We start from the raw sequence: 23,013 nt of genomic DNA, 5'->3' as shown, positions 1-23,013 counted from the left end.
ACAGGGAGCAGCTGGATCCAGCCATGTTAGATAAGTTATGTCATATTCACTTTGCCACTAGAGGAAAGTGTATACTCCCAAATAAATAAAACTATACACAAAAACTTTAAGAACAAACCATTACAGTGCCACTCTGTTTTGAATAGTATTTTACATAGAATTTTTTTTTTAAACATTTTTTGATATGGTATATCGAGGTGCACGATATCGTGAGTGTACTTGTACAACAATTGTACAGTATGTGGTAAAATCCACATTGTGGTATGATAAATGTACATATTTATGCAACAGCTTTGCATTCCCAGAACACACAGACTTGCACCATGACTCTAGGCTGCTGTCACTTTAAAAGGCAGACAAGTACCGACAGGCTTTGATAGCCTTCCTGTCCTGACAGTGTAGTATTTCAACAAGCACTTACGCACCTAAAGTGCACATTCTTCATCACACTTTGATTTGCGATATACAAAAATCCTTTTTGATAATGAGAAATGAGGGACGAGCCAAGATCAGATGCAAAAAGCATTGTAGCGGCGCATCGTAGGTCTGCTCCTAGCAACAGGAGCACACCCACAGGCACATGCCCACTCATGCCACTGAGAAATAAAACACACAAACACTTTAACATATGCCTTGGGCTTCACGGTTCACATAGTCTTAAATCGTATCATTAGATCAGCATCATGAGGTTCAAACAGCAGTACTAAAGCAACACAGATATTACTTGAATACAGTACATTATACAACAAAAGTCATAATCAATTGCACATCTACCAGATATTTGGTGAAACTACTTGTCGAGGCAAGTATTAAGCGATATCATCCCTACTAAAAATGTTGGGCCATACCTCAGTGGCCTTTCATCCTCTTTGACTGCCACCCTCATCTCTTTTAAGTCACTGGCAACCGTTGACTGTGTCGCAACCCAATGTGAGTACCGACAGGATGTGAGTCTATTAAATTGTGCTTGCATGTGCCACACTGAAGATATGCCTCTTACACAAGTAAAATTAGTCTGTTTACAGCATATATATAGCAGCGTGAATTTATTGCTCCCTCAAAATAACTCAAAATACAGCCATTATTATTAGTGAATTTACTCCTAACTCTTTGTATGTGTACATGCATCCCCCCCCTTTGTGTTTCGTCTTCAGCTCAAATCCTGGTCGTGTTTCTAAATAATAGAACAACCATGCATTATGTTGTGACTCACCTGCAAACCGCACATACATTGCACTTAACATTAGCACGTCGAACAGAGCAGACTTCACTTGACCGCAATCCTGTTGCTGTTTTTGAGTGACTCACTCACCACTTGTCCCATTGTCACCAATTGCCGAGGAAAATCCTGCCTGCACAAAGCCGCAAACAATGCAGGCTAAACCTTTCGGATTAAATATTTTCATATTTTCATTACTTTAGTGTGATTACAAATACCCTAACCTCTGTGTTTTTGTTTCTGGGTTGCTCAACGTTTGTTAAAAAGTATCGCTTGAGGTCGCACAAAACCAAAGTTTGATCGGACACAATTTTTATCTTAGCTCTGCAAGCATTAAATGACAATTGTCTTTATCCCTTTCTTTGCATTTTGTGGCTTTTTTGCAAGACTGTATGCACACTGCTGCTGTGTAACATCAGGAGAAATTCTAGAAAGAAGCTAGATTGTGATTGCATGCATTGAACTTTATACCGAAAGAAAAATTGTAGCAAAATCTGAGTAAATGGCAATTGTCTCATAATGGCTAGTATTCTGACTTTTGACCTTGAGTTGCCACAATAAATCTACAGCTCACCTTCATCACAAAAATATAACTATACCATTATGAGTCTGTGTCTAATTGTGACCAAGTCATTTCGTCTGAGAAATATGTTAGTACGCTTTTTATTAGCTGTTTAGGGTGGAAATAGGAAAAGGAAGAGGACCACCATACTGCAAAGAGCAATTTAAAGGAAAATAAGACAAAGAACACTCACATACACAGTCAAAGAGACTTTGTCGGGCCAGGACAAAAACCTTCACTCGGTCAAAACAGATGCGACACTCTTTTAAAATCTGTATAATTGTCCTCTGTACTTTTTAGTTCTCACAACGGTGCTAATTAATTCTAGCCACCTTCCGCTGCTCTCTATCTGTTCTTGCTAGAATGAACTGGAAACCAGTAGAAAAGGAGAACAAACTGCAATCAAAGTGTTCACTGCAAAGTAGGGCAAGGGGTTACGGGGTTCGGTACAATGAAAATGACTTTCAGATGTTAGAATTATGTAACAGCTTATGACATAGTCACCATCGCTTAAACGTATCCATTTCATGCTGCTGCTTCGTTCAATCTTTAGTAGACGCTCGTTCTTTGAGAATTTCCCATGTGCTCACAACAGCTTAATTTGCTACAGTCCGTTCTGGTGTACAGTGAATGTCCATGTTATTACGTAGGACCAGCTGCCAGCTGGCATACTCCTCTGGATTTTGTTCTGTGCTATTGCTTTTATAGACCTCTGCAGTGTCCTTCAACAGGGTACAATTAGACCTCAGTTAGACTTCTTTTATGGAAGAGATGTGACAAAGTGGAGGGTCCAACTACATCCTGCATAAAGAAAGAACCCTTGAACTTTCCATGACCCAACAAAACTGCCAGCACTCAGGTGGCTTCAATCGTACTGGGTTCTTTCTGTTGTTGTAAATATACATTGGGCTTTTTGTCATTCATCCACTCCAGCTATTTGATGTATACCTAACACTGATGAATGTTATGTTGCATCTTATATGCTAACATTTGGCACATATGGTTTTGACAAATGTACTTGCATATTTTATCTCAGGGAGGTAACAATGTATCACCTAGAACAGGGGTCGGCAACCTTTAAAGGGTACCACGGATAGAAAGACATGTTGTTCTTAAAAGATAAATGTTAGTACGAGGTCTAATAATTTCATATTAAAACCCCTCCTAATGTTTTCGTTTTAAATAAAATTTGTAAAATGATTTTAACCAGTAGTTTGCCGTTATTGTTGACGTCGCAGGGCGGTGACATCACATGGGTACGCTACCGGACTTCCACAGTAGTCTTTAACCCTTTAACACCGAACGTGTCGGCAGCGACGTGTTTACACATGTCGTCTTTGAAGCTTCGTCACGCTGTAATTACGCCACCCACGTGCCGCTGGTTGGTCTCATTTGAAAGTGCGGAAGTTGATGTCCACACCAGTTTTTATTTGAAGTCAATCGACCAAGAAAAACGGGAGATGATGTCATTAGAGTTTTATAGTTTTATTGCACTCATAGATATGCATTCAAACGCTGCATGTACCGTGTATCTATCTCCATATTTCCATCCTTTCTTGTCCTTTTTCAAAACCGAAAGCTGCAGAAAAGACTACATATCCCAAGATCCGTTGTGATGTCAAGAAGGACGAACCGAATGTGAACATTTTTTAATAAATTGCCGAGCTAGGCGCCAACTAAGGAAAAGGAGGCATGAACACCGGTTGGATTGCGCGAGCGACTTTGAAACGTGCAGAATGAATCGAAGACTAAATTTAGCGCAAGCTAATGCATTTTTTCATCAAATCAAAGAATAGGATGAGCTGTATTTGTCGTTTTCCTCGGATTAGTCGGCGTCTCGGCGAGTAGAAGGGACAGCAGCGCTCAAACTGCAGAAGAGTAGGCTGTGTGACGTTCTATGTGACGCAGCTCAGTGACCTGTTCAAAAACAAACTTTATTGAGTGCGCAAAAAAAAAAAAAACTATCAGGTCGCATGCCTGAAAAAATTGAATTAAACTAAACTACTTGTCAATATTTTTGAAAATACTTTTTTTCAATGTTATATATACTTTTTTCTTCACTATGAATCTTTTCAATTTTTATATAAATGTGTGTTCGAGAAGCTTGATTGCATTTGCGTATACTTCAGATAAGGTGATGGGTATCATACCTAACTTCACAAAGAGATATCCTCCAAACTCTTTTTGTGTTAGATATATGTAATTTTTTTCCTCACTATTGTGCACTGTATATAACCTGTTTTGACCATAGTATGTGTAAAAGCCAAAAACGCCTATGACCATACCCGCTGTTTGTGTTGAATAGTCAAACATAAAACTATTCAATCTTATTTTTTTCTATTGAATGTTTATCATAACAAGTTGAATAAATATTATCAAGCTTCAAAACGGTTGGTCGAGCATGTTTTGGTTGTCAATGGAACACCAACATTACAAATTTTGAAAAAATATTTTGGGATTTTTTTGTCTTTTTGGGTCCAAAATGTGGATTAAAATTGGTCAGTGAAGAAAACAACAGTTTGGACATGAAGTTCAAGGTGTCCTGAAAAAAGGGACCCAACTTGGCCATTGTGAACAATTTTTTCTTGGAAATATAAAGGCAACATCAAATGCATGCAAATTCGGCCAAAATAGGCTTAGGTGTTAAAGGGTTAACTACATTAACATGTTATCGGTTCTGCCCTTCCAACTTGAACCCGAGTGGAACATTAATGAGAAGGACAGCAAAAGCAAAATGAACAGGAAAGACGGGATGAGAGGAGTAGCGTTTGTGTCAAGTTTGCTAGTGACAGCACTCTGGAGGGTTTGATGTCAAAAACTGTTTGCAGATCTTCACGGTAAACTATTGTGTAATCCGACTTGTTGCGTATTATTATGGAGATAGTTAGCATCCAGAGCTGTCGTGTGCTTTTCATATGATTAGGGTATACACATACAATGAAACACAGCAGTTTGAGTATTGTTGCTGATAGCCCGTGCATCTCAGCACACGAAAATGTTGATGCAGTTTGCCTCTACCGAGACGTCTAAGGGGCTTACCTTATTTTTGTCACGTAAAAGCAGATGTCCAAATTGTTTATCATCCTGCCGGTGTTCTCAGATTTATCAGACTTATCAGATGTTGCTTCCGAAGCTTGCTTACCGGTGAATAAGCGACACGGAAAACAAATAAATGTATTTGACTTAGTTTGATTGCTGGCTATCCTGTCCAACAGATTATAATGACGCCTTATTTTGTCCATTGAGATCTAAGAGGCAGCGAAAAACGAGTGGACACAGGCGTTCAGATAGGTAGCTCGGACCGCGCCGTTTATTGGTATAAGCTTCGGCAACTCCTCCTTCACAACATACAATTGAACATAAGTATCATATATTGAAAATACAACAAAAATAATATCCATATGTCTCAAAAAATGTTCACCGAAAAAGAAAAGTGCTTTAATCTGTATTAATGAGGAAGTTAAACAACAATGCAAAGTGAACTGGCATTCACAAATTCACAATCAAAATAGATATGCAAAATGCACATAAATCTTACTCAGACTTCGGTCAAACTCTATTTAAACATTTTTGCAATTCGTTTAGCTCAACAAATACATTGGCAATATTTAGTCACAATATACAAACGATGTTGCTGGGAGCCATTATCAGGTGTCTTAGCTTCTCAACATACAATTAAACATAGGGCACAGTGGACCCGTACTGGGGAATAGAAGATAAACTACGGTGTCAGTCAAGGGACAAAACACACTCTTGGCTTGATCTCAATTTTTTTTTTAAAGCTCGCTATTGACACCTTGTGGCGTATTTAAATCACTACCTTACATATTTAAAGACTGACACTGGAAGTGCGGCAGCGTACCCATGTGACGTCACCGCCATGCGACGTCAACAGCAATGGCAAGCTACTAGTTAATTTGGTTTTTGGTAAATAGGTTTAAAAAATTTAACAAATTTTATTAAAACAAAAACATTAAGAGGGGTTTTAATATCAAATTATTGTAATTTGTACTAAGATTTATCTTTTAAGCACTACATGTCTTTTTATCCGTGGTTCCCTTTAACAGTCAAAGAGGCTCTTTGACCTGGTTTCCATGGAAAAAGACGACACTGGGAGCCGCAGTATTTTTGACATTTGAAATGAAGATGTTAGCCCACGCGTCAGAAATATGTTTATACACTACATATATATAGTGGTGCTTATGAGATTTAACAAAGGAATTTGGTTTCCCTTTAGTAAGATGAACAAGTCAGGCTTACTTTTTAAACATCTTTATAAACAGAAGACTCGTGCAGTTGACTCAAACCATCATTCATTCATGCTAGCTTAGCCTCTCCAGAGCCCTTGAAACTAACAAATAACTGACAAACTGTATGGAATTTGTTTAAACATAATCAAACAAGTACTTAGATAACTTGTTTTGATCCATTTTCCAATAAATGTCGCAATCACTTCTGTAAGTTCCATAGAAAACCATTACAGCGCTGCTTGTGCTTGTAACTACTCACATGTACATGAACCACGTGTCAACCCGTTGCAAGATCAGACAGTGTCACAACTCACTTTCTACATGGCTCTGGTGGGGGCGGGCGTGAATGCGCTCGCACAACCCTGAGGTACGTAGTACACACATGCGGTCAATTTGGCCACAAAACGTGGCGGCAACTAAGCACTTTACAATGAATCAGACATACAATACATCCCAAAGATGCTAAACAAACACATTACCTCACGGCATAAATGTGCAACACGAATATAGGGCAAACAATACTCGCCAACTTGGCAAGAACGAGTGGGAGCAATGACTACCCGCCGTCGCAACCGCAAAGCTACGAAACAGCTGCCCATGTTGCGGCTCCAACCTATCGCTGGAACCCTCCACAATAAAGCGAAAACTCACGTTCATTAATGGATGCACACAGATCATCATTCCCCGACACAGCTCAACAGGTGTGTGCACTTGGCTCGAATGTGCACCCGTGCACCCCACACCTTTCTCATTCCCAAAACACAACACCAAAACGGAAAGTAACTATGAGCCGTTACCATGGAAACTAACGCGTAATGGGAACATTTGTAATACTTTCTTGAATAATTTCTTGAAATGCTCTTCGTACAATATTCTACATTCTACATACATTATGAGGCAATAACAAAGTAGTAATCCAGAGACACTAGGGAAACTAACTTAAATCAGATTACTGGTTTGGAAAAATGAACGCGTTAGATTGCTTGTAAATGAAATAAAGTATAAAATTACAATAACGCGTTATTTAGTCATGCGCAGTGTTGTCAGTGTTGTTAATCTTACTTTAAAAAAGTAATTAATTAGTTACACATTACTTCTCCCAAAAAGTAATTGAGTTAGTAACTCAGTTACCTGAATTTGAGAGTAATTAGTTAGTTGGCAAAGTAACCGGTGTTACTTTTCATGTTTTTTTTTTTTTTTTTTTCATTAAAAAACAAAGGTCACGCTATGTGATGTTCAAAAGGTTTTTGAGACAACTGGCTCAGGGGTAACCTACTGTGGATTTTGCGATAACGAGATTTTGCGTTGTTTGGAAGTCATTTAATTTTGTAAATCAACCATTAAAGTAGTTAAAATTGCTCCCGTTATTGCATTAGTTGTTCACAATGTTCGGTTGTTGACAATGGGTTAAGGGCGCTGATAAACCCTAACCGTATTTTAGATAAAAAGTTACTTAGGTTCGCTAGGATGGTTGTCTACAACAAAGGCTTCCTGAGAAGTCTTCTGCTTAAAGATGGCGGCTGTTTACTAACGCCGGCGAGTCTATCATTACGCATCTACTTCTCTTTACATGTTCTAACGCCGTCAAGTCTGTCATTTCGCATCTATTTCTATATACATGTGATATCTACCTTAACATCATGTGAACATCGTTTCTAGGCTATCGGCTACAGTCAGGTATTATTGGAGCCACCTAGCATCGCGTTTGCAACGGCGTCACAACTCCCTTCCGTCCTCTGCGCTCCCGCTCTGCTCTCTCCGTGAGTCCGTGTCTCTCAGACTTTTCTTGAGTCCTTCAATCAATGTAGTAAAGCGCATAGTCACGCACGCTTTTACATACTCGGTAACGGTAACGGCGTTGCAAAGATGAGAGAAGTTATTAGATTACTCACTACTGAAAAAAATCCAACTCCATTATAGTCTAACGCAGTTGTTAACAACACTGGTCAGTCGCTCGTGACAACATCGCCTGTTGGTACAACTTTCAAGTGTCACCATGACTTAACATAGCTGTTGAATTCATGACCTTTGTGAGTCTTCTATCACTAAAGATACAAAAAAGTGAGCCTGACTTGTTTTGCTTATTGAAGGGTAGCAATACATTTTAATCAAATACTTTTTTTTTTTTTTTTTTTTTAAACTGAGCGGCGGACTGCCGACCCCTGGCCTGAAACATCTACACTTACTTGTGCTGTTATTTACTTGTACAGGCTCATCAATAACCCTTATGATGAAAGACTGAATGGAAAATGGATGGCTGGTTCTGAAATTGCCAGTATTCCTCCTTGTAGTACAGTTCACTGATCTCGATTTTTCTGGCTTTGTTGTCTCAGTCCAAAAATGTTAGTAGACAAACAATAAGAAATCCCAAGCTTGACATATTGTGTCACATCCAAATGCAAACGCTGCTGGTAAATTCCACAGCAGACCCAGAAGGTGGTGGTGGTGGTGGTGGTGGGGGGGGGGACCAGGAAACAAAGGAGAAAAACACCTTCTGTTTTCCCTGCTGGAATGTTAATAGCTGGTGTGACCGAGGGTAGGTTGACACTTGGCCTTCATAGTGTTTTGTTACTAGTAATTGTTTTTTTACGCTCTTATTTATTTATTTATTTTGCATCTTGACATCAGGGGTATTAATGTTACAGTATTGTATATCTGTATTACAGTCGTATCTGCATACAAATGTACACATTCTACTGTGCATGCTTGCGTCAATGAAATGTATAATAATGTGAATGTAAGATTAGTAGTAGAAGAAAACTCTTTTCCCATGCTTGACCACTCTCAAAGGAGCACATTGATGGCTTATCCCCCACATTTTGGCTGCTTTTCAAATACAAAGTCATAAAAGGCAAACAGAAAATGCCTTGGAGTTGTCATGTAGAGTAATGTGCTCTTTAATAACCACTTGAACTGATCTTCGAAAACAAGTTTTAGGATTGAACATATTTCTTTTAAATATACTTCTCATCTTTATTCATTGTCACCGAATGAATAATCTGTCCTCTACTGGCCAAGAGAAAACATGATCCGCTGCTATTTATGGACAGATATTCTCAGTAAGACTGTTACATTTCTGACACTTCCCCCTGTGTACTGTTGGGTTGATCTAGGCTTGCTTGGTCTGGTTTGTGATCACTAGATGATTTGACAACCTTTAACGTTTGGCGTTAGTTTTTTGTACTGTTTGTGATAGTTGCACAGGAAAGTGGTGGACAAAAGGAAATAGTGTGCATCCCTGTTTATAGCAAAACCTAGAGTAGACTTAAATCTTATCAACCATTGACTATTTGCCAAGGAATTGCACTGCAATGAGTCATGTTTTACTACATACAGCTTGTAGTAGAAGCTGTTCGTTGTAGTGTTAATTTTTTAAATGTTTTTTTTTGTTTTTGTTAAAGTGATTGTGTAAAAAAATAGCCAAGCAGATAAGAATGTCCTAGGGCAAATACTTTTCTTGGAATGTTTCAAAGTCTGAACTATGAGACCTGTTGCCACAGCATACTGTTAATGTTGTGACTATTCAATTTTTTTGATACTGCAATATAAGAGCAGCCTAAATTTGGCACTGTCTGGGACACACATCTTACTCATTTACTTGACGATTTGGGGGTGACTGTGGCACAGGTCATTGAGCGCGTCGCCCATTGATTGAAGGATTGAGGCTTCCACTCCAGCTCCCTCGTGTGCCCATTGTTGTTGTATCCTTGGGCAAGGTACGTCACCCTTCTTGCTTGAGTGAAAGTAGTGTGAGAATGAAGCCCGTTTCAGACTTATATCCTGGTAAGTTCCCGAGTAAGGTGACGCGGGATTTACCTGTGTCATTGATTTCACACATGGAGAGTTATCCTGGAAATAACGCTGGTTGGACACTCTCACAGACTTGTTCTAAGTTGGGGAGGGCTGCTGGCACGATTTTATAACCTGGACGTTTCGTCATTTCTGGTCAGCATTGGCAAAAAAAAAAAAAAAGCCACAGATTTCCAAAGATGGTTGATGGACTCTCATCGGCTCTGCTTCGGCTCGGCTCTACGATCCAGTAGCAGTTTATTTCGTAATGTTTTCAGTTTAGTTTTGCTATTTCCAATTTGCCATGTTGATAATTGCGATTTTTGTTTACCGCTTTTCGTCTTACTGCGAAGAAAGAGGAAATGACGATCGGCCTGCCATGATATTTACGTCATCAACCATCACACTGTGACCCGGGAATTTAACGTCTGCTTTCACACATACCGCTTCTTGGGAAAGACCCGGACATTATACTAAGACGCGACTCGGTAAATGTCTGCGTCATCTCCGTGTCAGTCAACCCGGGAAATTGCTTTCACACATTAGGGCTAACCGTTTAAATCCTGGGATTTTAACGATGTTTAGGTATGTGTGAAAGGGGCTTGAGTGTTTGATTGTGGTCAGAAGGGCCTATGGTGCAAATTGGCTGCTTCACTTCTGTCAGACTGCCCCAGGAAAGCTGTGGCTACAATGGTATCTTACCACCACCTACAGAGTGAAAGAATAATGCGATGTAAAGTGTCTGGAATCTTGAAATGTCACTACTTGTTATCGTTATTATTATTACTTGTAGTAATACAAGAAAAAAAGGCAAACAATTACTCCGGGAATGAATGTCGAATTAATAGTACGAGAATACAAATCCTACTATTACGTAGGGCTAATGTAGCTGAATAAGCAGCTACGTACTTTACGTAGCGCGTTGCCAGCTCTGTTAAAATCAACAATATTGAAAGCAAATTTTTGGAGCATTTTTTTTTCTAAATACTTCAAAATACGCATCTGAAATTACAACCAGTGACATCAGGCAACAAACAAATGTTATGCTAGGATGCAACAATTCGGGTCAAACACACGCCATAAAGAATTTAAACGTTACGTCAATATTAAGGTCGTTTTCACTGGTCTAAACCAGAATTACATTCATTAACTTGAAATACCTTTTTGTGGAATTTTCTCCCTATCCCCGTACAACATTGGCACGCACAAGCTTATAACAGGTGAATCGATGTGATTTTCAAAATAACGCGTGTAAAGGAACCATTTGTATATGACGTGCTATTTCAGACGACTTCTGGCAAATAGTGTGTAAATAATGAGCTAGATCTACAGTGGTACTTCGACATACGATCTCTTCGACACACGATCTTTATGACATCGACGTAAAATTTGACTCGCCATTGTTTTCTACATCTGACGACATGCTCGAAATACGACGACATGACAGCCCCGCAGGCGGACGCACGACAAATTTTCATGTGAGAGAAATCAACGCAGGTTTCAAAAAGGTTTGAACAGGTGGTCAAACAAGGAAAAAGGTGACACTTACCATTGAAATGAAGATGCAAATTATAGAAAGATACGAGCGGAGGGTGCCCATCCGTGAACTGGCTCAACAATACATCTCCACAGTCCTCCTTCTAACACCGTTCGCCAGTCTTTATAAGTTAAGGTGACAATTATTATTGTGGTAACATCGCCAACGAAATCGCCGGCTTCGTCAAGTTTTTATCATTTATTTCAGAACTTATCCAACACAAAACGCCTCCAGACTGCCAAAGTAGTGGGTGTTGTCAAGAAAACATTGAAAGCGAAAGTAAACTCTCTCTGTCAGGTCAGCCATGCGGTGGGTTCAGGTACAGAAAAAAATGGCCGCCACATTAGAACCAGATTCGTTACACTATTGCAGGAATTATTATTAGTAGTAGTAGTACGATTTTTATTCATAGTTTGTTTTGCTATGTGTAATTGTCATTTGTAATAGTACCAGCAGTATTTATTAAGGATTTAGTGTAGGTTTTCGGGCTGTGGAACGAATTAATGGGAATATAATGTATTCTCATGGGAAAATCCTGCTCGACATACGACCATTTCGACTTACAAACAAGGTCCTAGAATGAATAACTTTGTATGTAGAGGTACCACTGTATTAATTTAAACATTGTTAAATTATGCAAATTATAAAATAGAATGTATCTTTAAAAAAAAAAAAAGGATCTCATTTGCAAGGCGTGGCTGCTTTTATTTTGGTGTGGCGGTGCACCACAATCTTTTAGGTCTAGGGGAAACCCTGAACATAATTTCTAATGAAGTTATAACACGACAATGACAAATCTGCCTTTCTAACGAGTAACAAGCAGTGCTTTATGTGAACTATATGCAGGGGCGGACTGGGACTAAAAAGCAGCCCTGGACTTTGACTCAGCCCAGCCCACAAGAATCGCTTTACGAAGGGAAACAGACCCCCTAGGGGTGTCTGGGGGCATACCGCCCAACCCCCCAACCCCGGGGAGAATTTTTTTTTTTTTTTTTTTTTTTTTACATTTTATTGTAAAATGCATCAATTTCTTGCATTTAAGAGAAAATGAAGAAAATATGTCTAGACTGTCACTGTCTGGGTGGCACGGTGGCTTAGTGGTTAGCACATCTGCCTCACAGTTCTGAGATCAAGGGTTCAATCCCGGGCTTCGGCCTTCCTGTGTGGAGTTTGCATGTTCTCCCCGTGCCTGCGTGGGTTTCCTCCGGGAACTCCGGTTTCCTCCCACATCCCAAAAACATGCATGGTAGGCTGATTGAACACTCTAAATTGTCCGTAGGTATGAGTGTGTGCGTGAATGGTTGTATGTCTCCTTGTGCCCTGTGATTGGCTGGCAACCAGTTCAGGGTGTCCCCTGCCTACTGCCCGTAGTTGGCTGGGATAGGCTCCAGCACCTCTGTGACCCTCGTGAGGAAAAGCGGCATGGAAAATGAATGAATGAATGTCACTGTCTGACTTGGGGCGCTCAAAGTACTGCAAGGCTGAACTGGAGTTGGGTTCATTTTCTGTACTAGCTCTATGATAGACCTAAATAAACAAATGAAAGAATGTATTTTTCAAAGCAAGTTTTAAGTATTCGGGCAAATTCCACATTCTGAAACTGTCAATGATTATGATGATGATGACAATGACAATAAATTCATTCATTCATGTATCCGATTGATTATAATATATCTCTATATATCTCTGTCTATAAAACAATTTCATTGTTTATGCCATAATTCAGTGGTCTCCAAACTATTCCACATAGGGCCGCAGCGGGCACAGGATTTCATTCCAACAAAACAAGACAACACCTATGCACCAATCTGGTGTCTTACAAGTGTAATCAGTTGATTGCAGTCAGGTGCTGCTTGTTTTAGCAGAAACTTCATTGGTTAAACTGTCGGTACTCGATCGGTTGAAAGAAAAACCAGGCCCCACAGTGGCCCTTGAGGACCGGTTTGGAGACCCCTGCCATAATTAATCTTGCCATACAAATAATAAATTTCAATGAAAATACAATAAACATTTCAAGACAAATCCTGTATACATAACCGTCATTGGAAAGTATTAACCAGAAAACAAAACGATATATAAATGATTAAAAATATATATCAATTTAACTACCTAAACTGTAAAGTAAAACCATTCATTTTATTAATATTTTGTTATATTTCTTCTGAATTAATATTGCTGCTGCGTGTGCATACGTTGTTTTACAGCTAAAATATTTTTTTCTTAGGAGAGTGATAGTAGGACTAGAATATTGTAACTTGACACGATTGCCAACGGGTACATCGACTAGCTGGCACTAACCCTTTAATTGTCATTTATTTCATTTAAAATGTACCTACCTGGTGGATAACAATTGCCAGTATACCGAACAAGTGACCCTCTTCATCCATTTTTACTTGCTCTGCGCTTGTCTGGGGAACTTCCCTCTCGAACTTCCACCAGCTTATCATTACCCCCTCCCTCTTTTTTTCTCTCTCCCTGAACCGGCTGCGCGTCAGAGCGGCTGCCGCTCCCCCTCTCACGCCGGGAGTGGGCTGCTGTTACCCGACGTGGCCGTTGCAGCCAGACTGCTGCTTGCGAAAATATTTGTCAACTTATGACATTTTGATGCTTCGCTCTCCAGTTTCTTTAATTTTTTTCTTCCTAACCTTCTTCGCGCCACCCTTCTCTTTTCTTTTTTTGCCACCACCATCCATATTGTGCATTAACGCTCGTCGCCATTTTGCTTCCACAAGGAACCAATGAAGGCAACTTTGTGCTTCTTTCGTTCTTCTATCAGACTGGCGATGAACAGCCAGGCGCATTGCTGCCACCTGTTGGATTGGATGCGAACTGTAGATAATAAGAGGCAAGGGGGGACAATAACAGTGATGTATAATGAATGGCGGCCGCCGGCCGTCCAGGGCACCGGCCGTTCTGTGATCCTCCAGAACCCACAGATTACCAGTCCGCCCCTGACTATATGGCAGTATTTTAGAAGGTCTAAAACAATACCTGACCAGATGCTAGAAATGGTTTCTGTTAGTACCTGATTTTGCCAGTGGAACATGGGAAATAGAGCTTTTCTGCGGCACAAAGCAAAGAAACTCCTCTGTTGAATTCATAATAGGAATCATCCGCGCAACACAGACTTAATTAAATCAGTTATTAATTGTCGCTTCGTGACACAATCATTGAATGCTGTGTTGTTTAACATTGCTCCGCCCACACAACTACTTCCTAATCCCCATGTCTGTTGTCATCCCTTTGTCTGTCCGCTATCCAGACTCTGAATTAGTCTGACTGGGAGCAGCTGGACTTCAATCATTGCCTCCTTGTTGAGTTATTCTCGTCCCAGACCACTGTTTGTTCTGGATGAAGGCCTTTTTTCTGGCATTGAGGCAGAACGGATGTTTTGAGTCACCTGTGTGATAATATTGTGGCCGACTGTACTCGTCCTGTTATGTCTGCATGTGTTAGATACCGGCAGTAATGTTTTATTCAAGAACAGGCTCTTCTGTGTTGCTTGAAAAGTAGAGAATATGGAATAGAAGCAGGATTTTGTCTTATTAAACATTTATTTATTCTGAAATATTGGGCTTTCAGATTTTGTTTTTTCCTGAAAGTAACCTTACCCGATGAGTGCACAGGTGATCCCATGCTGAATATAGTACCTCCTTACTGCCAGCTGGACATGCTATTTAAAATGGAGTGGAGGGTGTAGAGTACAGGGGCGGGGAGGGGGGCAATTTACCGTCAGCATTCAGCAAAACCTGCGGACTGTTTGTCAGTGAAACACAACTCCTTTTTCCCCATTGTTGTCCCAGTTCTAAAAAAAAAAAAAAAAAAAAAATACAACTCAAAGAAATAAAACAAATGTCTGATTCATTGCTATCACCTTTATAAACAATCTGTGGGGTCAGCCAAGTTTGAAAGATTTTTGTCAGTTTTCAATTAGAAAAAATGTTTTTCGATTATTCTGTGTTTAATAGCCAAATTGTTAGATTCTTGTCTGTAAGCACTTCTGTATTAGTATGTGAGGGGTAGCCTTCCTCTGCCTGTAGCATTGAATGAATGGCAACAGCTGAGCAGGAGAACTTTATCGGCAACACTCCCTGCCTATGTGTGTGCGTGTTACTGCATTTGTGTGTACGTGCTAGCTTGAGATACTGGAGGAGCTGCAACCACAGCAGAGTCTCACTGGGCACTGCTCAGCTCAGTGCTGTTCTCTCTGCCACTGGCCTCTGTTCCATTTCTTCCCGTGGCTTACTTGTTTTTCCTGCCCACAACTCGCCCTGTGGACTTCTTGAATTCAGGGGGGAATATTCACATAGCACAGCTGTCGTGACTCGCCGGCCACCGCTGCAGAGAAGAGAGTGGAAAAGTAGGCATGAGACGCAGAGGCAGACCAATCGATTATAGTGAAACAGAAGCGACGCATTGAAAGAGGAGAGGCTGCCTTCCTCTGTTTAAATTTTCTTTTTTTCTTTTTTCTTTTTTTTTTTTTTTTTTTTTTAAGTTTTTTCTGTTCCTTCTTTGGATACCCATAGATAATTTTTCTCACACCAAGGAATAATACCACTTATTTCAGGGACAACTGGTTTGTCAAAGAAGAGGAGGGTGGATTTTAAATGTTCAATGTATGCCACTACCACAAACTAACTAATCTTCATTCTCAATGATTATGCTGGACACCAACCATTGCCTGTCCTTTGAACACTCCCGGTTGGGCTGTCCTCCAATGGGCAATGACATGGAGAAGGCAGGAGTGGGGATGGATCATGATAGACATGTCTATCACAGCCTTAAAGAAGGTGGGCAATCCATCGCTGCATGTCGTCAATAAAGAGACAGGACATCTTTTATTATTTGTGCTTATGTAGCTCAGTCTACAGTCTTCACATTAGTGTTGTATTTGTGTAATATAAATAGTTCTTAGGGCATAGCTGGAGATAAGCAATGGTTAGAACTGAAATATATCGTATCCCTTGAAAATACTTTTAACGCAATACACAAACTTCTAGCTTGACATCTGTGACTATGAATGTGAACTATTCAACTTTTCTTTTGTCAGGTTGCGCTTATTAAACTGCATATTTTACGCATGACACTGTAATTGTAGTTTACCTCAATATGATATAGAACGGTAGCCCGCTTGGTTTCCAATCTACATTTGGTGTACAGGTTGGCAGTTTTTACCTGGAATATGGAACTGGCAGTTTTCTGTCGATCAGTCGGACGTTATGTCCAGCTATACCAATTAGTACTGCACCATTCTTCTGCGGCCACCCATCTGGATCAGCTGTAAAGGAGTTATAATTACTTGTTAGGGACACTTCATAATATTACAAATTGTACGGTTTTGACGATACAAGATACAGAGGTACCTTTACATTCGAATTTAATTCGTTCCACAACTAGGGTTGGGCATCGAGCATCGATGGGACCCTGGAGTAACACTCTAGGAACTGTTCGAATTTTTTTTATTTCGTTCCGTGACCAGAAAAAATAGCTGCTGAACACGTGTCTAGTTTACACTTAGCACAAAAACGTGTTTCTTCGCTTCACATAAATAACAACAAAGTAACAGAATAAACACACCGAAATGAAATTAGACCCTCTGTTAATACATGCAAACTTACAGATTTTGTTTCATCAAGGGGTCCCAGCGATGTGTAGTGCAGAGGAGGTGTGTAGCGTCTGTACACCTCAAGGATTCTTTTCCAACTAATGTAATGTTCTTTTTGCCTGCTGCTTCCAGTAAGTCACCACTAGGGGAAGCCAAGTGCTCATAGCAAAACAAAAGTAAAACTGTAGAGTCCGGAGTTGCAATAGTGACATCTTGTGGACGGATAAACAATATATCTGTTTAGAAAGAAATAAAACTTAAAAATGTCGTCAACTTAAGATCAAGGGACAGAACACTCCACCGCCTGACATCTGCAATGTCAGGCCCTTAACCAATTTGCAGAAATACCACCTAAAACAAACAATGCAATACAATTAATTAGTGCTGTCAAAATTTATCGCGTTAACGGGTGGTAATTTTTTTTTTTTAATCAATCACGTTAAAATATTTGACGCATTTAATGCATGTGCGGAATGACCCGCTTATGCATTGCCTCAAACAGATTACAATGATGCACTTGAGAGCTAAGAGGCAGAGAAAGGTGTCTTGTTTTGTGCTTTTTCTTAACAAAGGTATACCACACGCGACATGCTGGCACTTTGTTTCTTTATTAGCACATTCAGCTTCAACATTAACACAGCTTACGGCTCTCGGCAGGCCGTAACTCTAACTCACTCGTGCATCATGTGAGTAAGCAACATTGGTGCCGCGTGCACTTCAGGGTGCCTCGGATAATACTATATCAGAATATTACAAAACGCGAGTGGACACAAGCGTTCATTAGACTATGCCGTTTATTGGCATAAGCTTCGGCAACTCCTTCACAACAAACATAAGTATCATTTAGTGAAAGCATAACAAAAAAAATATCTCTCAAAAAAAAATGTTCGCAAAAAGAGCTTCAGTCTGTATTAATGATGCCCTATTCTCACATAGTTAAACAACAGTGCAAAGAGAACTGGCATTCCCAATCAAAATAGCTATGCAAAATACACATAAAACTTACTCAGACTTTGGTCAAACTCTATTCAAACATTTCGTTTAGTTCAACAAATGCACTGGATGGCAATATTTAGTCACAATATACAAACTATCAGAGGTCTCGTACGTTGTAAAGCCATCACTCAAATGATGTGAATTACAATGGATGGACCAGTAAACAGGGAACTACGGCGCCAGTCGAGGGACAAAACACTCTATTTGGCTTGATTTCTAAGTTAATTTAAAACTTGCCATTGACACCTTGTGGTGTATTTCAATCACTACTTTATGTAGTTAAAGACACCGTGGAAAAACGGCAGGGAGCCCATGTTACATCCTGCTCGGCGACGTCAACAATGGCAAGCTACTAGTTAATTTTTTGCTCGAAAATTTTACAGATTTTATTAAAACGAAAACATTAATATAAAATTAGTATAATTTGTCTTGTACTAACATTTATCTTTTAAGAACTACAAGTTTTTCTATCAGTGGATCCCTTTAACAGAAAGAATATTAATAATGTTAATGCCATCTTGTGGATTTATTGTTATAATAAACAAATACAGTACTTATGTACAGTATGTTGAATCCGTCTTGTCTCTTATATTTCCATTCCAACAATAATTTACAGAAAAATATGGCATATTTTAGAGATGGTTTGAATTGCGGTTAATTACGATTCATTAGTTTTTAAGCTTTGATTAACTCGATTAAAAATTTTAATCGTTTGACAGCTTTACAATAAATGCCTGCAACATAAGACACTCTAAAACTTAGGCAAAATATGTGTAAATGTTTTCTCCGTGAGCTTTTGAAAAATAAACATCTTTGTAAAAGTGCACTCCTGTGGAAAGAAACTTCATCATATTACATAGCAAACAAGTAAGTTATGAATAGAAATCGGAATAATAATAATAAACTAACGAATCGGATTCTAATGTGGCAGTTTTGTTTTGCTTGCTGTTCCTGAACAGACTGACGAGAGAGTGAGAGAGGTGCATTAGAGTTTTTACTTTAACTTTGCATGTTCTGTGGTTGTTTGTGTTACACAACTTCTGAAATAAATGCGTAGAAACCTGACAAAGCTGGCAACTTCCTTGCCGATGTTACTATAATAATAATTGTCACCTTAAAGTGCGTATGACACCAAAAAGCATGTTTATTTCATAGTTCACGCAATGTTTTATGCTACTGAATGAAATGGACCGCTTGTATGTGTGTGGAAGCGATCGTTTTATATATTCCATTTTTGAATCCCGCGGCATGGAAATAAGTGACTTCCGGCTTCAGTCTCGGGTTTAGGACGAATGCGAATGGGATGTCACCCGGGTCAGCGTCTCACAATACAGCATTGCTTTATAGCATGCAGATGGACTGCGGATTCAGCTGATTTTGCCGATTAATTCGTTTATTTTTTGCATCACGGCAGCCAAACGCTGCAGGCTTTTGTAGCTGCACCAGGGAGAGGCGTGTGAGCCTTTTTGGGTTTCAGAAAGTTTCCGTTCACCCCGAGATCGGCCAAGAAAAATGTGCGACAATTGTGGGACCATTGGACTTTTTTGTGGCTGATTTTCCACTGAGAATGCCACTCGGCCGACGACCAGTGGCTTGTTTGCACACCCCGTTCTATACTCGGTTTATCGCCCTCTTCGTGTGCCTGCTGTTCTGTCAAATTTTCAACCCTATCAGAAATTGCAACTTTGCGTTAAAAATAGCCGCGAATACAGCAATTACAAAGTAAACATTACAAACTTTATTTAAATAAAGGACTATTTACTTACGTTTGATCATGGACGGACATGTAGAAAAGTTCCCCTCAGACACATCCTGCCATTTTAGCTGCACAGCAACTCCATGCCGCTCTCTGTTTACGTCTTCGCCGTGTAGTAAAGCATTATTTTACGCCATATTCGTGTTGACTATGTGGCAGCTACGCGCTCCTCTGACGTCGGCCGGTTTGTCCAGCTCTCTCTGTTGGCTTTCCAGCTGCTTCCCCGGCGAGCTCTCCTGTTCGTAGCAGGGGAACGAGCTGTAACTTGCTCGCTGCCGGGCGGGTTGCCGATCGGCGAAGACAACCCCGGCGCCGTGTGATATGATCCGGGCTATTTTCTTTGTGCAATTTTTCGCTCCGAAAAATGAAGATAAGACTTTGAGACGTCAGTTCGGGTTAGCATGTCGGCTAGCTGTCGCGCCTCTTGGTTTGTTTACATTTTTCGAAGCTGGGGCAGGGAAATGACAAAAGCCTGACTAACTACGGTGGCATAAAATATCGTTCGGGAGGTGCAACAGTAAAGGTGAAATCGACAGTTTTGAACAATATGGAGTAATTTTGCCATGTCGTACTGAATAAATGCTTTTCGAATATTTCATATTCCATTTAGATCAAGACTGTAATTTGTCATGACCGTACCATTTATTTAGCAATTGGGGAAAAATACTCCAATAAAAAGCATATCCTGTAAAAATATTGGAGTAGAAAGACTGAAACAATGGCATTTTGCGGCTGTCTTCGTCGCATTTTACTCGTTCTGTGTAATTCCCCTTCAATGGGCTGAATTTTAACTCTGATGAAACCATGACCCTGCCGACGTCATCCTCCTGTTGGGAAACGCTAGAGCCCTATAATGGTAGGCGTGGCTAAACAGCGGATTAAAAGACTACTTTCTCGTCATCTGTGTTTTGCCAAATTATTGTACATAGTCGAATCGTTTCAAAATATGATTCTAATTTAAACAATAATGCTATTTAAGACTTTTTTTTTTTATCCTGTCGTATGCACTTCAACTTATAAAGATTGGTGGATAGAGGTCACAGTAGGACCGTCGAGACTTTAAACATATTCCATTATTTCTATCATTTTCTATCTTAATTTCAATGGGAAGCGTCACATTTTTTCACCACCTGCACTAACCTTCTTGAGACCTACAGTATGTTTATTTTTCCCACAAGAACATCCGCCATGCTACATTCTTGCGGGAAAACAATAAAATTGCATTAGTTTTGTCAAATCTATTTACTTATGACAAATCCATCCTTCTTGTCTGTGTATTTGATCACTACAACATATGTAAGTATATGTTTTAGATATTTTGTGGCCCTTTGGAATACTCGTTAAATCTTTTGTACGGCCACACGAGTACAGTCAGATTAAACAAACTGTCCACCAAGATCTTTGCTCGATGTTCAGTGAACTCTTCCTTCCTCATGCCTCTAGAGACCCTCAGCCCAAACTGTATCCTCCCCCTTGAGTCAGTGGTTGCCAAATTCCCCCGGTGTTTCCACAGTTTGCAAATATCAGTACTATCACTGACTGCATACAAACTCAGCTGGTCAAAGTGAGAAATAATGTAAAGGTTGAGGACCAAAGAAGTGTGTTACTGTACATGCTTGACGTTTAGCTAATTATTGAGGACTTGGTTCATCAAGTTCTCGCGACAAAGAGCGGATCAGCAAAGAGTCATTAAGTTAAGCTATTAGTTGGGGTGTTTAGTGTGCATGTAAATGTGTGTGTGAAAGGGGATAAGGCATCAGTGAGATACCAAAATGGAGTTGAAGCAAAGTGTAAGGTTCTCTATCCAAGAATAAACCTCCTCTCTGGAAGTGCCAAGTGGCATGGCACCCTGTCCTAATCCCAGCCTTCCTCCATGGCACACTTGGGCAGCACGTGAGTTTCTCAAGTGTGTTTACCTCTTTGTGAAAATCTCCTGCAAAATCGCAGACGTAGAGGATAACCGCACGTCGGCGACTATGTTTACGTCTCAGTGTTTACATTAGCGAATGTGAACTGACGTGTTCTTTACTTACATGGGGAGTCTCGTGTGCTTGTCTAATCCCTAAAGAGGCAGTGTGTACACATTTGTAAATTAAACAGAGGAGTTGAGATCACCGCTGAGGCTTGGGTGTCTAGGAAGGACATTTACATACACAGGCATGCAATTCTCGGCGCTTGCAGTACTGGCCAGACATTTTTCATAACAGAGAAAACGCAGCACACCGCAGTGAGATCGGTTCGCTGGCCTGAACAGTATTAATAATATCATTTCAGTACAAAGTAACAGGTGCTACTTGTCCTTAAACTAGCAGGCAAAACCACAGTTGGAGTTATGCTTGGAACTCTCGGTGGTATGTTCAACTTCACACACATCCGTAACCCTTTCAAAAGGGACAGCTGGATAAAGAAACAAGTTTATGCGTCTATTTTAGAAGAATGGATAGGTTCTTTCCTGGAAAACTGTTTGCATGTAAAATATCAAACTTCTTTTATGCACGTCTGATGGTGTTTTTTGTTAACGTCGTTATCTGATTTCCGAATGACCCAGCTCTTCCTTTAATTTCTTGCATTATGTTGCAATATTATTTAGATATTTTATGAAATATACTTGCAGAAATTGACATTTGTACTGTGAGCTATTTTAAATCTGAAATTCTAATATGTAGTTAAATAATTTAGCTTTGTCATTAAAATAGGGTAAGCACCTTTTACATTTATGTAACCTATGGGTGGGAACCTCTGGGTACCTCACAATACAATTTGCGATGCAAGGCTCACGATACCTATGATCTCACGATATGGCGATTAGGGTTGGGCATCGTTTGAAATGAAACGATTCCGATTCCACGTTTCCATTCCGGTTCCAAACGATTCACTATTCCGATTCTTTTCAGATGTAGACTAAAAAAAAAAAAAAAAAAAAGGCAGGGTAAGAAAAATTCATAGTTTATATTAATGACTAGCTTCTCGATTATTTTTGAAATTATATAAACTTCTCACAGGGCTTTTTTTAACTTGTATATAAGTCTTTGAACTTGAATGTGATGTTTTTTTCCACAGAAGTGCACTTTCACAAATGTTTATTTTTCAAAAGCTCACAGGGAAAACATTTACACATATTCTTTATTCATACATGTACTTTAGCTGAGAGCTACAACGAAGCATTAGTATAAATTCTTCTATTGATTATAATTTGATGATCTTTTAATACTGTTGATTTTAACGGAGGAGGCAACGCGCTACGTAAAGTACGTAGCTGCTTATCTAGGATTGTAACCGGTATATCCGTGATGCGCTGA

The 23,013-nt window shown here is 39.7% G+C and overlaps 1 protein-coding gene and 1 long non-coding RNA gene across 7 annotated transcripts in view; one reads left to right on the top strand and one right to left on the bottom strand.

The window, feature by feature from the left end:
• The window catches only part of mrtfab (myocardin related transcription factor Ab), an 85,814-nt gene that overhangs the window by 24,032 nt on the left and 38,769 nt on the right, over positions 1 to 23,013 (top strand). The window contains exon 1 of one of the 6 annotated variants that reach the window (XM_057825521.1): positions 15,166 to 16,147. The exons of 4 other annotated variants lie outside the window; for them this stretch is intronic. In XM_057825521.1, the coding sequence (XP_057681504.1) occupies positions 16,012 to 16,147 (136 nt within the window). In that variant the 5' untranslated portion in view covers positions 15,166 to 16,011. Of the gene's footprint in view, positions 1 to 15,165; positions 16,148 to 23,013 lie in introns of those variants that run through there. One more of the 6 variants, XM_057825525.1, reaches the window with a different exon arrangement.
• Positions 14,318 to 17,077, bottom strand: LOC130909270 (uncharacterized). The gene is made up of 4 exons (XR_009061720.1): positions 16,976 to 17,077; positions 16,533 to 16,635; positions 16,033 to 16,162; positions 14,318 to 15,695 (listed from the first exon to the last, which is right to left on the bottom strand). It is a non-coding gene; the product is annotated as an uncharacterized LOC130909270 (long non-coding RNA).

Source organism: Corythoichthys intestinalis, chromosome 21 (genome assembly GCF_030265065.1).
Source record: "Corythoichthys intestinalis isolate RoL2023-P3 chromosome 21, ASM3026506v1, whole genome shotgun sequence".
In the NCBI taxonomy this organism is placed as follows: domain Eukaryota; kingdom Metazoa; phylum Chordata; class Actinopteri; order Syngnathiformes; family Syngnathidae; genus Corythoichthys; species Corythoichthys intestinalis.
This window is presented reverse-complemented; position numbering and strand designations above follow the sequence as displayed.